The sequence below is a fragment of the Megascapheus bottae genome, chromosome 25 (assembly GCF_031878675.1).
Source record: "Megascapheus bottae isolate mThoBot1 chromosome 25, mThoBot2.hap1, whole genome shotgun sequence".
Lineage (NCBI taxonomy): Eukaryota > Metazoa > Chordata > Mammalia > Rodentia > Geomyidae > Megascapheus > Megascapheus bottae.
The window spans coordinates 9052640-9067370 of NC_143533.1; the positions used below are offsets into that span (position 1 = coordinate 9052640).

General features: G+C 48.8%; 1 protein-coding gene across 1 annotated transcript; it reads left to right on the plus strand.

Annotated features, from left to right (window-relative positions):
* Nucleotides 1-1355: 1355 nt before the first annotated feature.
* Ubap1l (ubiquitin associated protein 1 like) lies at nt 1356-11185 on the plus strand. Its single transcript, XM_090357738.1, has 5 exons — nt 1356-1475; nt 2572-3144; nt 5338-5547; nt 9013-9114; nt 10801-11185. Exons 1-5 carry the CDS (start codon nt 1356-1358, stop codon nt 10933-10935), a joined length of 1140 nt encoding a protein of 379 aa, XP_090213864.1. The 3' UTR covers nt 10936-11185.
* Nucleotides 11186-14731: the final 3546 nt, after the last annotated feature.

Genomic DNA, 14731 nt, shown 5'->3' on the forward strand with positions numbered 1-14731 from the left:
TAGAGATAGACCCTCCCCCTAATCCAGGCTTTCTGGTAAGCTCTGTTCCTGGTGTTAAGGGTGGCAAGAAGATATGGGGAGGGGTTGGCAGTTGTGAGCTCCAATTAAGTATGAATTGAATTGATTTATGTTCAAGACTATATTGAATCTCTTCCTCCTGTATTACAAAACCAAGGGCAGAGTACAATTGACCTCAGTCTAAAAACCAGGAAGTGATATGTAAATGAGTTGGTGCTTTTTTATTTGTATTTTATTTTATTTTGCCGGTCATGGGGCTTGAACTCTGGGCCTGGGCGCTGTCCCTGGGCTCTTCAGCTCAAGGCTACCACCCTACTCCTTGAGCCCCAGTGCCACTTCTGGTTTTCTGGTAATTAATTGGAGATAAGAGCCTCTTGGTCCTATATGGAAACAAGAGCCATATAAGGTGAGATTGTTGTTCTTAATGTATTGTGTTATTTCACATCTCTTTTGTTGTTCCTTGGTTATTCTCATATTGTTACCGTATCTTACCTTGTTACCTGGTATATTGTACATACGTTTGTTTGTTTATTTGAAATAGGAAAGGGAAGGGGGGGAAAACAAGATGAGGGGAGGGGATTGGGGTAGGAAATGGGGACGAAAACATGAGAAGGGGTATCAATGTGTGTGAAGCAATGCACCCTCTATCTGGCAAATACAACTGTAACCCTTCTATTAAATACAATAAAAATGAAAATAAATTTTTAAAAAAGAATCTTTTGGTCCCCAGATCTCAGCCTTCTGAGTAGCTAGGATTACAGGTGTGAGCCACTTGGCTTATCCCTGAGCCACAGCTGGACTTTCCTCTTTTTTTCTGGTGATCAATTGAAGATAATACTTGCCTGCTCTAGCTGGCTTTGAATCTTGATCCTCCTCAGAAATCCACCTCCTGAGAAGCTAGGATTTATAGCCTTAAACCACCAGCCACCCAGCTTGTAAATGAGAGGTTTTCTTTCTTTTTTTTTGTCCATCATGGGGCTAGAACGCTGGGCCTGGGCCTGAGCGCTGTTCTTGAGCTCTTCAGCTCTATCCCTGAAACCACAGTTCCACTTTTGGTTTTCTGGTGGTTACTTGGAGATAAGAGTCTCATGAACTTTTGTGTCTAGGCAGACTGATCCTCAGATCTCAGCCTCTTGAGTAGCTAGGACTACAGGCATGTGCCACCAGCTCCTGGCTCAGTTTTATAATTTTAAACATGGTATGTTCCTCTGTTTAATTTTTTTTTTTAGATGAAAAGGTCTTATACATCTTATTTGAGTTTGTTCCTTAATACTATCCTCTCTCCCTGCCACCAGGTGCTGTGCCCAGCCCTGCTGAGCCATCTCCATAGTAAAAGAATGAATGCCCTCGATAGTGTCCCATTCAAGGTATCCAAGGGCTTTGTGATCAACACCGAGCCTCTGCCTGCACCAGATCTCAGTGTCCCTGCCTGCAGGGAGCTTCTGCTAGGATCTATGGTGAGTGTGCTTCCCTGTGTGTCTCTTTAGCTTCTCCCTCCTGGGGCTTGGGTCTGAGGCTGCGCCCTGGTCCTTGTATGCAAAAAGCAGCTTGGCCTGTTGTGGAGTTGTCCCAAGAGTTTGAAATGGGCCCAAAGAGCACAGGGTGGTTGCCCCCTGCTAAATGCACACTGAATGGGAGGCTGTGATAGTCATGTGACCTCAAATAACCCCAATTTCACTTCCTCCTTCCCTGAAGATTTATGTGGAAAGCCCCACTGCATGCATATGAAAACATAATAAAATTGTTGAAAAATCCAAAACCTGATAAAGGATAATGATTGGATTAAATGACAGAACTATTACATTGATGTTAAGTTTACTGATGCTAAAAACTACTATTTACAGGAGACAATATCTCTATACTTTTAGGTAATACATAGTTAAGGGTTGGGGTTTTTTTGATGTTTTTATTTTTTATTTTGCCAGTCCTGGGGCTTGAACTCAGGGTCTGAGCACTGTCCCTGACCATTTGTGCTCAAGGCTAGCCCTCTACCACTTGAGTCACAGCTCCACTTCTGGCTTTTTGGTGGTTCATTGGAGGTAAGAGTCTTATAGACTTTCCTGCCTGGAAGCTTGCTCCTCACCTGTCATACTCCTGAATAGCTGGGATTACAGGGATGAGCCTCCAGCCCTTGGCTCATGGGTTTTAGATACTGGATCATACCACATTTCATATTTCATCTTAAAAACTCATCCTTCCTGGCCAGGAGTTTGGCCTAATGGTAGAGTGCTTGCCTAGCATGCACGAAGGCCCGCGTTCGATTCCTTGGCACCACATACACAGAAAAAAGCCAGAAGTGGTGCTGAGGCTCAAGTGGTAGAGCTCTAGCCTTGAGAAAGTCCAAGGACAGTGCTCAGGCCCTGAGTTCAAGCCCAGGACTAGCAACAAAACAAAACAAAACAAAAACTCATGAAATTACTGTCGATAACGCAAGTATTCCCTGTAGTAATGATAGCCCTGGCTTACAAGCTGGCCCAGCCTGGCAAGCCCTGGTGCAGCGCCCCAGAGACCTGTCCTGTCCCAGCTGGGCCTCACATCCTGTTCTCTCCCCAGCATGACTTCAGCCTGGAAAGGAAAGCTCTCTTCTGGGTCGAGGCTGCCATCCAGGGAGCCAGCCCTCGCCAGTATGCTGACCTGGGGACAGCCTCAGCCCCTCCCGCCTGGCTCCTGCTGATCAGCCCAGAAGATGAGCTGGCACCCGTGCTGCCCCCAGTGGAAGGCCTGGATCCTGGCGCTCAGGGGCCACCAGAGGAGGAGGAGGCCAAAGAGGAGGCCAGGGAAGAGGCCTCTTGTGCCAGTGAGGAAGAACTAGACCACAGCCATCCGCAGCCCCTCTCACCAGGGAGCCCTGGCCAGAGTCACCGCCACCGCCGCTGCTCACTGGCCAGGCTGCGCAGCATGAAGTCTGAGCTGGCTGGGGCACGGCGACGGCTGTCTGAGAGCATGGCCACGTGTCCCCGTACCCTCCTGCACCGATTCCGTGGCCACTGTACCCTGAGCATGTGCCCAGAGCCTGCACCATCCCCAGATACTGTACCCCAGCTCCCCAGTACCCCTACACTGCCCCCAAGACCCTCCACAGCTGGAGCCATGCCCCCTCTAAGGAGCCACAAGCCGACAGTGGCGGTAAGGACCTGGACCACCCTGCCTGGGGCTGTGACACCAGCGTCTGCATCCCCAGCCAGCTTCCAGACTCTACTTTTATCCCTACTTTTATCCACTTGGCCCTGGAGCGCTCCCCTTCCTGTAGCCCTTTGCTTAGAATTTTCCCTGAGAGGCCTGCTAGCCTTGGCAGGGGCTCAGGCCACCATGATTGTAATGACTTGAGCTTCTGATGGAGCAGAAATTATTTCATGGCAGGGATGGGTGGCATTCGTTTTTGATGCCATGGACCAAGCAGCAGGTCTGACCCAGAGGAGTGGCCAGTGAGCATCTGCTAAAGGTCACTCACATCTCAGGCTTCCCACCATTAGAGAGTGATAACCTTCCATCACTTCCTGTCTGATTCTGGGTTGAGAAAGTCAAAACTACAAAACTGGCAACAGCAGTGGGTGATCCTCTAATCCTCGTTCCTCCGCAAGTTGAGATCAGATGATTTGGGTTTCAGGCACAGGCATGCAAATCCTAGAGACTCTTATTCCAATTGACCATCAAAGAGCCGGAAGTAGAGATGTGGCTCAAATGGTAGAGTGCCAGCCTTGCACGGAAAATCCAAGGGTGAGCATGGGGTGCTGCATTCAAGACCCAGTCCTAGCACCAAAACCAAAAATCCTTTGAGTGTTGTATCAGGTCATTATCTTCATGATTAACTATGAGATAATAGACTACCATTTCCTCCTCCCTCTCTCTCTCTCTCTCCCTCCCTCTCTCTCTCCCTCCCTCTCTCTCTCTCCTTCCCTCTCTCTTTCTCCCCTTCTTCCTTCCCCTCTCCCTCTCCCTCTTCCTATCCTTCCCTCTCCTTTTTTCTTCCTTCCTTTCTGCCAGTACCAGGGCTTGAATTTAGGGCTCCGTGCTTTCATTTTGCCTAGCTTTTTTTTTTATTGTAATTAGTAAAAGGGTTACATGATATTTGCCAGATAGAAGGTGCATTAATTCACGTACATTGATACCCTTTCACATGTCTTGGTACCCATTACCCTCCCTTGCCTAGCTTTTTGGCTCACAACGTGTGCTATCATTTGAGCTATACCTCTGCTCCCTACTGACAGTTTAGTTTCTTCATGGCAGCCTCTTTGGCCAGTCACTTTGCTCTTGTCTTTTTATTTATTTAATTTTATTTTAAGTTTTTTGCCAGTCCTGTGCCTTGAACTTGGGGCCAGTGCAGGGCCGGGGTACTGTTCCTGAGCTTAGTGATCAAGGCTAGCTCTCTACCACTTGAGCCACAGCTCCACTTCTGGCTTTTGGTTATTAATTGTAGATAAGAGTCTCACAGGGGGGCCAGGAGTTTGGCCTAGTGGTAGAGTGCTTGCCTAACATGCACCGATTCCTCAGTACCACATACATAGAAAAAAGCCAGAAGTGGTGCTGAAGCTCAAGTGCTAGCCTTGAGAAATTCCAAGGACAGTGCTCAGGACCTGAGTTCAAGCCCAGGACTGGCCAAAAAACAAACAAGCAAAAAAAAAACCCAGGTAAAAGAGTCTCACAGGGGTTGAGAATGTGGCTTAGTGGTAGAGTACTTGCCTACTATGCATAAAGATTCCTCATTACCACATAAACAGAAAAAGCAATAAGTGGTTCTATGGCTCAAGTAATAGAGCCTTGAGTGCAAAGAGGCTCAGGGACAGAGCCTAGGCCCTGAGTTCAAGCTCCAGGACCGGCAAAAAAAAAAAAAAAAAGAAATCTCACAGACTTTCCCAATAGGGCCTAGCTTTTTTTTTTCCCTCACTCTTTCCAGTCTTGGGGCTTAAACTCAGGGCCCGAACCCTGTCCTTGGGTTTCTCAGGGCTGGAGCTCTGTCACTTGAGCCACAGCACCACTTCTAGCTTTTTCTATGTATGTAGTACTGAGGAATCAAACCTGGATCTTCGTGCATGCTAGGCAAGCACTCTTCCACTAGGCCAAACTCCCAGCTGTAGGGCTAGCTTTAAACCCTGATCCTCAAATCTCTGCTTCCTGAGTAGATAGGGTTACAGATGTGAGCCACTAGCCCCTGGCTTGTTGTCTTGCTGAGCCTCAGAGCAGCCTTGCAAGGCATGTCTGAGATTGCCTGCGCAAAGTGAATGAATGGTGAGGAGCTGGAGAGCATCTCTCTAAACCCTTTTGTCCCAGCGGAGTGTCCCCTCTTGTGGTAACTGACAAAGCAGCCTTTTTGTATTTCAGTCCCTCAGCCCGTACACCTGCCTGCCACCTCTTAAGGGGACACCTCAGCCTCTCAACCCCCCTAGATCGCATTCTGATTCTGCAGCTGACCTGCTGTCTGCCCTGAGTCAGGAGGAGCAGGACCTCATTGCCCCAGTGGTCGCCCTGGGTTACCCCCTGGGAAGGGCTATTGTGGCGCTGCAGAAGACAGGGAGACAGAGCCTGAGCCAGGTGAGTGACCGCATGATCTTCAGCCTTAAACTTGAAGTTCTGTTTTCCTTCTTTAGAAACAGAACCTCAGCCTGGTATTAATTGTTGGGGTGGGGTTAAACAGGTGTTTGGTCCCTACTACCTACTCCTACCTCCATAGGAATTTATTCTCCTTGCCCTCTAGGGCAGTCTTAATATAATATCAAATTCAGGAGCTGGAGCTTTATATCGTCAAGAATCTTTCCAGTAGTGTCTAGTAAGGCATTCCCTGTAATTATAGGGGTGTTTGTTCCTTATGTGTTACTGTTCTGGAAACTAGGATTATAGGCATGAGCCACTGCACCCAGTGAGATTTTTTTTTTTTGATCAGTGTGGGACTTGAACTCTGGGCCTGGGCATTGTCCCTGAGCTCTTCAGCTCAAGGCTACTGCCCTACCTCTTTGAGCCACAGCGCCACTTCTGGTTTTATGGTGGTTAATTGGAGATAAGAGTCTCATGGACTTTAGTACCCAGGCTGGCTTCACACTGTGATCCTCAGTTCTCAGCGTCCTGAGTAGCTAGGATTACAGTCATGAAACACCATGCCTATGTTAATTTTCATATTGTTTTCTTTGCCTAGTTAGAGTCTGAGGAATCTAGGAAGTCTTATTAGCCTTTTCCCACACCTATCTCTCATTTAGTTAAGAACTAGATACAAGGCTAACATGAATGATCAAAAATGAACTTCAGTTTAGATGATTAGATGCTATGGTTCACGCTGCTCTAATATTTGGAACTAGGTCTTGAGTTCCCAGTATAGACCATGAGAGGAGGGGAGTAAAGAACCTCAAAGTGCCTAAAACAGCGGCCAGTGACAGGGGGCCTGGGGCAGGAGGGGTACAGATGCTATAGGGATATTTCATTTGTCGCTATGTAACACACCACCCCAAAACTTAGTGGCTTACAACCACCATATATTTGCTCATGATTCTGTAGGTTACAAGTTTGGGGCTGGACTTAGCTGGATGGTTCTGATGCGCTCCCTTAGACATTGCATATGTCTATGGTTTGGTGACTCACTGTGGGCAGAATGGGCTAAGATGGCCTTAGTCCATAATCCAGCTTAGAAAGGGGACAAAAGACTCACCCTCAAGATGGAAAGGACTATGAAGAATTTATGAAGCTGGGCACATGGCTCACATTTGTAATTCTAGCTATGCAGGAGGCCGAGATCTGAGGATTATGGTTCAAAGCCAGCCCAGGCACTAAAGAACATAAGACTCAGGGCTGAGAGTTTGGCCTAGTGGTAGAGTGCTGGCCTAGCATGCTCGAAGACCCAGGTTCTACTCCTCCATACCACATACATAGAAAAAAGCCAGAAGTGGTGCTATGGCTCAAGTGGTAGAGCTCTAGCCTTGAGAAAACCCAAGGACAATGCTTAGGCCCTGAGCCCAAGCCCAGGACTGGAAGAAGAAGAAGAAGAAGAAGAAGAAGAAGAAGAAGAAGAAGAAGAAGAAGAAGGAGGAGGAGGAGGAGGAGGAGGAGGAGGAGGAGGAGGAGGAGGAGGAGGAGGAGGAGGAGGAGGAGGAGAAGAAGAAGAAGAAGAAGAAGAAGAAGAAGAAGAGGAGGAAGAAGAGGAGGAGGAGATACCTATTTGTAATTAATCACTAGAAAATGGGAAGCAGTGCTGTGGCTCATGGGGTAGAGCAGTAGCCTTGAGTTGAAGAGCTCAGGGACAACACCCAGGCCCAGAGTTCAAGTCCCATGACCCACCAAAAAAAAAAAAAAGAATTCATGAACTATCTATTGCAAGGTGACTCCAGTGATTGGAAGGTGCTAGGCATTGAGCTGGACAAGAGCAGAGGAGAGTGGACTTTGGCATTTGAGAAGGGATGATGTTCTAAGCAAGAAACAAGAGTGGGGCCAGGTGCTAATGGCTCCCTCCTGTAATCCTAGCTTCTCACAAGGCTGAAAGCTGAGGATTGTGGTTTGAAGGTAGCCTAGGTAGGAAAGTACATGAGACTTTCATCTCCAGTGAACCAACAAAAAGCTGGATGTGGAGATGTGGCTCAAGTGAAGAGAGTACCAGCCTTGAGTGAAAACGCTGAGACAGTGCCTGGGCCCTGAGTTCAACCCCCAAAACTGGCACACACACAAAAAGTACTCAGATCACGTCTCGGCATCTTGAAAGTAACTTCAGCAGGAAGGAACTCTATCCTGGAAGTCACTCTGGGTTCCTATGGTGCCAGCCCCATTCTCCCATTCCTCCTTGATCTTTTGTCAAGAACTACAATATCTTTTTTTTTTTTTTTTGCCAGTCCTGGGCTTGAACACTGTCCTTGGACTTTCTCAAGGCTAGAGCTCTACCACTTGAGCCTCAGCACCACTTCTAGCTTTTTGCTATATATGTGGGGTACCAAGGAATCGAACCCGGGTCTTCGTGCATGCTAGGCAAGAACTCTACCACTAGGCCAAACTCCCGGCCCCAAGAACTACAATATCTTGAAGATCACTAGACTAGACAACATGCACTTTCCATTCCATTCTGAAAGCTTCAGAAACCCAGCTGGAGCCTTCTGTTCAAATACCCATAATTCTCCTGGTCTAGAGCTTCATTTGACACCTACCCCCTATAAATCCTGCTTTGATTTGCCTGGCATGGTTGTTAACTGCGTATCTGGTTTATCTCTCCCTGCTAAGCTGTGTGTTCTGTAGAGGTAGTTCTATGTTCATCTTATAAACACAGCTTGTATTTCTTGGGCTCCTTCTGCCTGCCACACTGCTGCTGGGCACACAGTGGTGAGCTAGACTGCCCTGGGGGAATCCTGGGACCAGAGCACCAGTGAATCAGTGATGACCAAAGCAGAGAGGCTTCTGGGAGGGGAATGAGCTGGAGTTGATTGGGGAGCTATACAGGCAGAGGCCTGGCAAAATGAGGAAGCTGCTGGGGGACAGAGCACACTTTGAGTCCTAGCTAAAAGGCTTGATTTATTCTGGAGGTAAAAGGAGACTCTGGTGACTTTGGCAAATGGCTAGTGGGGTGCTCTGCCACTTTCCTTCCCCAGCCCTGGTACAGGACCATGGCCTGAGCGATACAGGTGTCTGAGGATGGATTGGGCTGCATGAGTTGGGATGGGTTAGGTTGCTCCTGGCACATTGGGTGCTTATAGGGAGGGTGGGGTGGTCAGGCAGGTGATAGCTGGTGACACATCTGCTAGAAGCCTGTGTTACTCCCCATAGAGTTTCTGCAGATACCTGAGCCCGTCCCAATGACAGTCCTTGTCCTGAATTTCAGCCCCCTCCTTGTCACCTCTTCCCAGGTCTTCAGAGGAGGCTTCTGTTCCTCTTTTGTTGTCTTGGAACAGACAATAGTAGTAGTGGGTGGGGGTGCTCTTAGTCCACTCAGCTCTGAGCTCAAGCTTTAATGAGGCCCTAGAATACCTTCTTACCCATTCTGCCAGCCCTGTGGCTCTTACCATCCTTCCTCTCTGTCCGCTTTTGGTCCAGTTTCTTAGTTACCTCAGTGCCCAGGAGAGGCTGCTGAGGCAGGGCTACCAGGAGGCCCTGGTGGATGAGGCCTTGGAACTGTTCCAGTTCTCCGAGAGCCAGGTGAGCTGGACCCTCTGCCTGGCCACGGTGGGGGGAGGGGTAGGGGAAAGGGGCTGGGAGGGGGAGGGTGTCTCCATCACATTCAGCGTGGCTGAAAGAGGGGACAGAGGGAGATGGGAGTGGTGAGGACACAACTAGAGATGGGGAGAACAGGGGTTTGGTTTAACCTAATGATATCACTGTAACAAGTATTCTTTTATGTGGGGAGGGTGGTATATAAATTTGAACTCAGGGCTTTACACTTGCAAAGCAAGTGCTCTACTGCTTGAGCCAGAATGGTAGTCCATTTTGCTCTAGTCATTTCGAATAGTATCTTGCTTTTTGATGGGGCCTGATGGAACTACAGTCCTTCTGTTTAGGCTTCCTGCTGTAGCTAGAATAACAGGCACATTCTACCACGTCCAGCCTTTTCTGCTGAGATAAGAGTCTTGCAGCCAGGTTCCGGTGGCTCACACTTATAATCCTAGCTACTCAGGAGGCTGAGATCTGAGGATCACTGTTCAAAGCCAGTCGGGATACAAAAGACTCTTATCTCCAAATTAACCACCAGAAAGCTGGTGGAAGTGGTGCTGTGGCTCAGTGGTAAAGAGCTAACCTTGAGCTGAAGAGCTCAGGGACAGTGCCCAGGCCCAGAGCTCAAGCCTCACAACCAACAAAAAAAATCCAAGACAACAAAAAGAATTTTGCAAACATTTTTCCCAGTCTGGCCTGGAAACACGATCCTCCAGATTTCAGCCTCTCAAGTAGTTAGGATGGCAGGTATGAACCACCCAGGACCTGCCAACATGGTTTTGTTTTGTGCTGGTCCAGGGGCTTGAACTCAGGGCCTGGGCTCTGTGCCTGAGCTGCTTTTGCTCAAGGCTAGTGCTCTATCACTTGAGCCACACCTCCACTTCCAGATTTGTGTGTGTGTGTGTGTGTGTGTGTGTGTGTGTGTGTGTGTGTGTGTGCACGCGCGCGCATGCGCTTATGTGTAGTTGATTAGAGATTGGAGTCTCACAGATGTTTCTGCCCAGGCTGGCTTCAAACTGTGACCCAGATCTCAACCTCCTGAGTAGCGAGGATTACAGGTGTGAGCCACAGTTGCCTGGCTCCAACATGCACTCCTGAATGCCCACTCTTTATGAAGATTCCCCTCCCCTTCTAGGAGTGGCACTGAGATGCACAAACAGGAGAATATCCTGCCTACCCAAAATGCAGGCAGCAGCAAACCCAACTGAAAGCCCTCCGTGCCTTGTGAATACCACCACAGCCAGAAAAGCAGAGATTCATAGAGACCGTGGGATGGAGCTGGGTGCTAAGGAGCAGTGGGAGGAGAGAGCACAGTTCTCAGGCATCAGTGGAGGAAGGAAAATGAGGCTGTGCTGGCTAAAACCTGGCTATCAGGGCCCCTGGGCTTGGGCTGTGTGTGTTTCTGCTGCCAGTGGCAGCCTTCCTCATCCTACTTCAGCACCCAAACACAGGGAATGAGCAGGAGGGTGCAGGGAAGGCCAAGCCTGGAAGGATGAAGCATTGTGAGGGAGGGACGGGAACATGGTAAGTCCTACCCAGGATCAGTCTCACCTGTCCTGAGGAGCCCATGGCTCTCTGGGACAGAATGAATGCACTGGGCCTAGGGATGAAGCTCCCAGCATCCTCCCTGCCTCCTCTTCCATCCCAGCATCCTCTCTGCCTCCTCTTCCACAGGCAGGGGAGTTCTTGCACCTCTGGGAGCAGTTCAGCGACATGGGCTTCCAGCCGCAGCAGATCAAGGAGGTGCTTCTGGTCCACGGTAACCATCGTGAGCAAGCCCTGGAGGAACTGGTGGCCTGTGCCCAGTGACCAATGAGAAATCTGAAATGCCTGGGCTACCAGGACAGTGCCAGACCTGGCAGTCTTCCATCCTGGTATTATTCAAACCAAACAAGACTAGTGAAACAATGCATGCTGAGAAGTGGGCGGAGATGGAGGGAAGTGAATACCAACCAATCAGCTGGAAGAGTTGAAGGCATTGCCTCTGGGATGTGGTGACTTTTCATACCAGCCTTGAAAACTGGCTGCAGCTGACTCTTTAAATGGTGTGCATTCATCATTTTGATTCTGAGAAAATTAAATAAATGGTGGGAAGTTCTTATCTTTTAACTCCTACAGACTTGATCTTGGTGTAGGAAAGGTCAGATGTCTTGAGTTCGGATTTGTGTTGTGTTCATATCTGACTCAAGGCCTCACTGGACTTCAGTTTTCCATGGAAAAGTAGAAAGATTTGACTGGGAGTGGTGATTTATGCCTGTAATCCCAGTTGCAAAAGGAGGTGGAGATCAGGAAGATAGTAGTTTGAGTCCAGCCTGGACAAAAAGGGATGGGGGGGCAAGGAGAGTAGGGGAAGAAAGGGGACAGGAGGGGAGGGGAGAAGAGCTACTTTCCATAAGCATGTCTGGGGAGTCCCATATGTTCTAAGAAAATACAGTGTAGTAGCCTTCTGGAAGCTGGATTTTGTTGTTTGTTGTATTTCTAGAGCTTGTTGTGTTTCTGGAGCTTGAACTCAGAGCCTCAGCACCATTGCTTAGCTTTTTTTTTTTTCTTTTTAGTTATGGTCTTGAACTTCAGGCCTGGGCACTGTCCCTGAGCTCTTTTGCCCAAGGCTAGTGTTCTATCACTTTGAGCCCCAGCTCCACTTCCCATTTTCTGGTGGTTAATTGGAACTAATAGTTTCACAGATTTTCCTGGCTGGGCTGGCTTTGAACTGTGATCCTCAGATCTCAGCCTCCAGAGTAGCTAGCTGTGAGCCACTGGCACCCAGCTTTTCTGTTGTTCATTTTGTTTTGTTTTGCTTTTTTCTTTTTTTGACATAGGTTTTACTATGTTGCCCAGGCTGGCCACTGAGCCTAGCTTTGTTTCATGTAAGGAGCTCACAGGAGATGTGTGTGTAGGGGGTGGGGGGCGCTAGAGCACTGGCACTGGGACTTGAACTCAGGGCCTCTTACTCTTGTTTGGCTTTTTTTTTTTTGGTAGGTCATGGGGCTTGAACTCTGGGCCTAGGTGCTGTCCCTGAGCTCTACCACATTGAACCACAGTATTACTTTCAGTTTTCTGGTGGTTGATTGGAGATAAGAGTCTCATGGACTTTTATGACCAGGCTGGCTTTGATCTGTGATCCTCAGATCTCAGCCTCCTGAGTAGCTAGGATTACAGATATAAGCCACCAGTGCCCGGCTTCTTACTTGGCTTTTTCACCCAAGGTTATGGTCTACCACTTGAACCACAGCTCCACATCTGGATTTTGGATACTTAATGGGAGTTAAGAATCTCACAAACTTTTCTGTCTCGACTTGTTTTAAACTACAATTCTCAGATCTCAGCCTCTTGAGTAGCTAGGATTACAGGCCTGAGCCACTGACGCCCAGCTTTTCTGGAGATTCTTTACAGTGCAGTCAGCCCATAACTATTGTATGTGACCCTCCACACCAACCAGAACACACAGTCTGGGGCCCTAGGTCCATCTTTTCTCGTTTGTGGAATGAGGAGGTTGGGATCAGCCTTATCCTCAGTCACTCCAGGCCTATATCTTTTAAAGGCCCCCATCTTGAGAGGGCCAGTTGCTGGAGTAGTCCAGGACTCGGGTGATCAGGGGTCAGAGGCCAAGCTGCTGGTGGTCCTGCCCTTTCCAGTATTCAATACTCCCAGTCTCCACTCCCATCCCCCCAAACAAGCCAGGACTGGACCTTTGAACAGCCAAAACCTAACAAGGAACATCTGTATTTCTCAAGGCTTCTCCCCCAGAGATCCTGTTTGAGTGTGAAACTGGGACTTCTCTCAGGCAACGTGGCAAGTTTGGAACTAGAACCCAGGTCTCCTGCAGTCCTTGTAGCTCCTCATTGTTTGTCATCAAGCCTCAGTGCCCCCGGCTTGAAATCACAGCACAAATATTCTTTGGCCTTCAAAGTTGTTTTGAGTCACTTGTAGGCAATGCTAGAGTATTTGAGGAAAATTGGCCTGATATAAAGTTGGCCTCGTGCTTGTTGCCAAAAATAAAACTGCACTTGCTTTCATTATGTTTTCAGACAGGGTCTCATGTTCCCCCTACCCCCACCCCCCAACTAGCCTTTGACTATGTTCCTTCTACCTACATCCTCCCGCATAGCAGGAATCACAGACATATGTCACCATGCTTAGCTGTTTGGATCAGATGGAGTCCCACTAACTTTTTATCCAGGCTGGCTGGGAACTGTGATCCGCCTGATTTCTGCATTCCTAAATATCCCTGTCTCTTTCTCTGTGTGTCTCCTGTCTCTCTTACACACACACACACACACACACACACACACACACACACACACACAGTCCTCAGAGGGAATCACATTCTGCCACAGACTCTGCCTAGAGGAAGTCTGAGGCATAGCTTCATGTTGGTACAAAGTTAGTCCTGAGCAGGGAATACTGGTTGCTTGTCTCTCCTCACAGCTGGGCCCACTCAACTGCAAGGTCCCTTCTTAAGTGCCTTCCCAGCCCTTTCAGTCCCTCTGAAAAGACATCACCCTAGCTCTGGGAGCTATACCCAATAAATGAGCCAAAAGAGTCACCAACCATTCAATCCCCAGCACCTTTCCTTCATGAGACTTTGCTCAGTGTGTGTGTGTGTGGTGTGTGTCCTGGGACTTGACTCAGAGCCTGCAGACTGTCCCTGAGCTTCTTTTGCTCAAGGCTCTACCACTTGAACCACGGCTCTACTTCCAGATCTTTGGGGAGTAGTTTATTGGAGATGAGTCTCAGCACCTAGCTTCCTTGAACCTTTATTACCAGCAGAGCTGATGGGCACAGGAAGAGGGGAGTTAGAGTAAAAATGAGAAATGGCACCGAGCACTGGTAATCCTAGCTCCTCGGGAGGCTGAGATCTGAGGATCATGGTTCAAAGCCAGCAGAGGCAGGATAAGTCCTTGAGACTCTTATCTCCACTTAATCACAGAAAAAAGCTGGAAGTGGAGCTGTGATTCAAACCTTGAGCAAAAAAATAAAAGCAGTTCAGAGACAGTGCACAGGCCCAGAGTTCAAGTCCTCCACTCCACTAAAAAAAACTTTTAAAAAGAGGGGGAAATGGCTTCTCTACTGGGGGCTCTCCAACAGCTACCAGTGGCCCAGCCCCTGTGTTGGTGGGCAGGCAGTGGACCTAGAGCAGGCAGGCTTCAGATCACAGGAGACCTCGAGATGGCATTGTGTCAGCTCCCCCTGTGAAGCGGGGTCCTAGCCAGGCACCCCCGCTTCTCCATACCCAGCCTGGCCGTGGGCACCACCCCAGCCTCCTGTCAGTGGCCCTCCCTCTTGCCCACTCTCTTCTTGAGCCTGACCTTATAAGGCCACCAGCTCGGGAGACTGGCACTCTGTCCTCTGGGCTGCGGCCCACGCAGCGTCATCTGCTCAAGATTTTTAATCTATGATTTTATTTATTTATTTATGTATGTCATTAAGAGCATGTTTCCAGGTCGAGCAGAGACAGGAGTTGGGTGTCAGAAGAGGGCAGAAAGATAGAAGGCAGGGCACTGGTGAGCTGGGGACTCAGGACAGGCCAGCCCTAGGGCCTGGCTAACCCTTAGATCCCTTGTTGCTGGCAGCCAGAGGATTTCAAGACACTCAGCACTCCCAG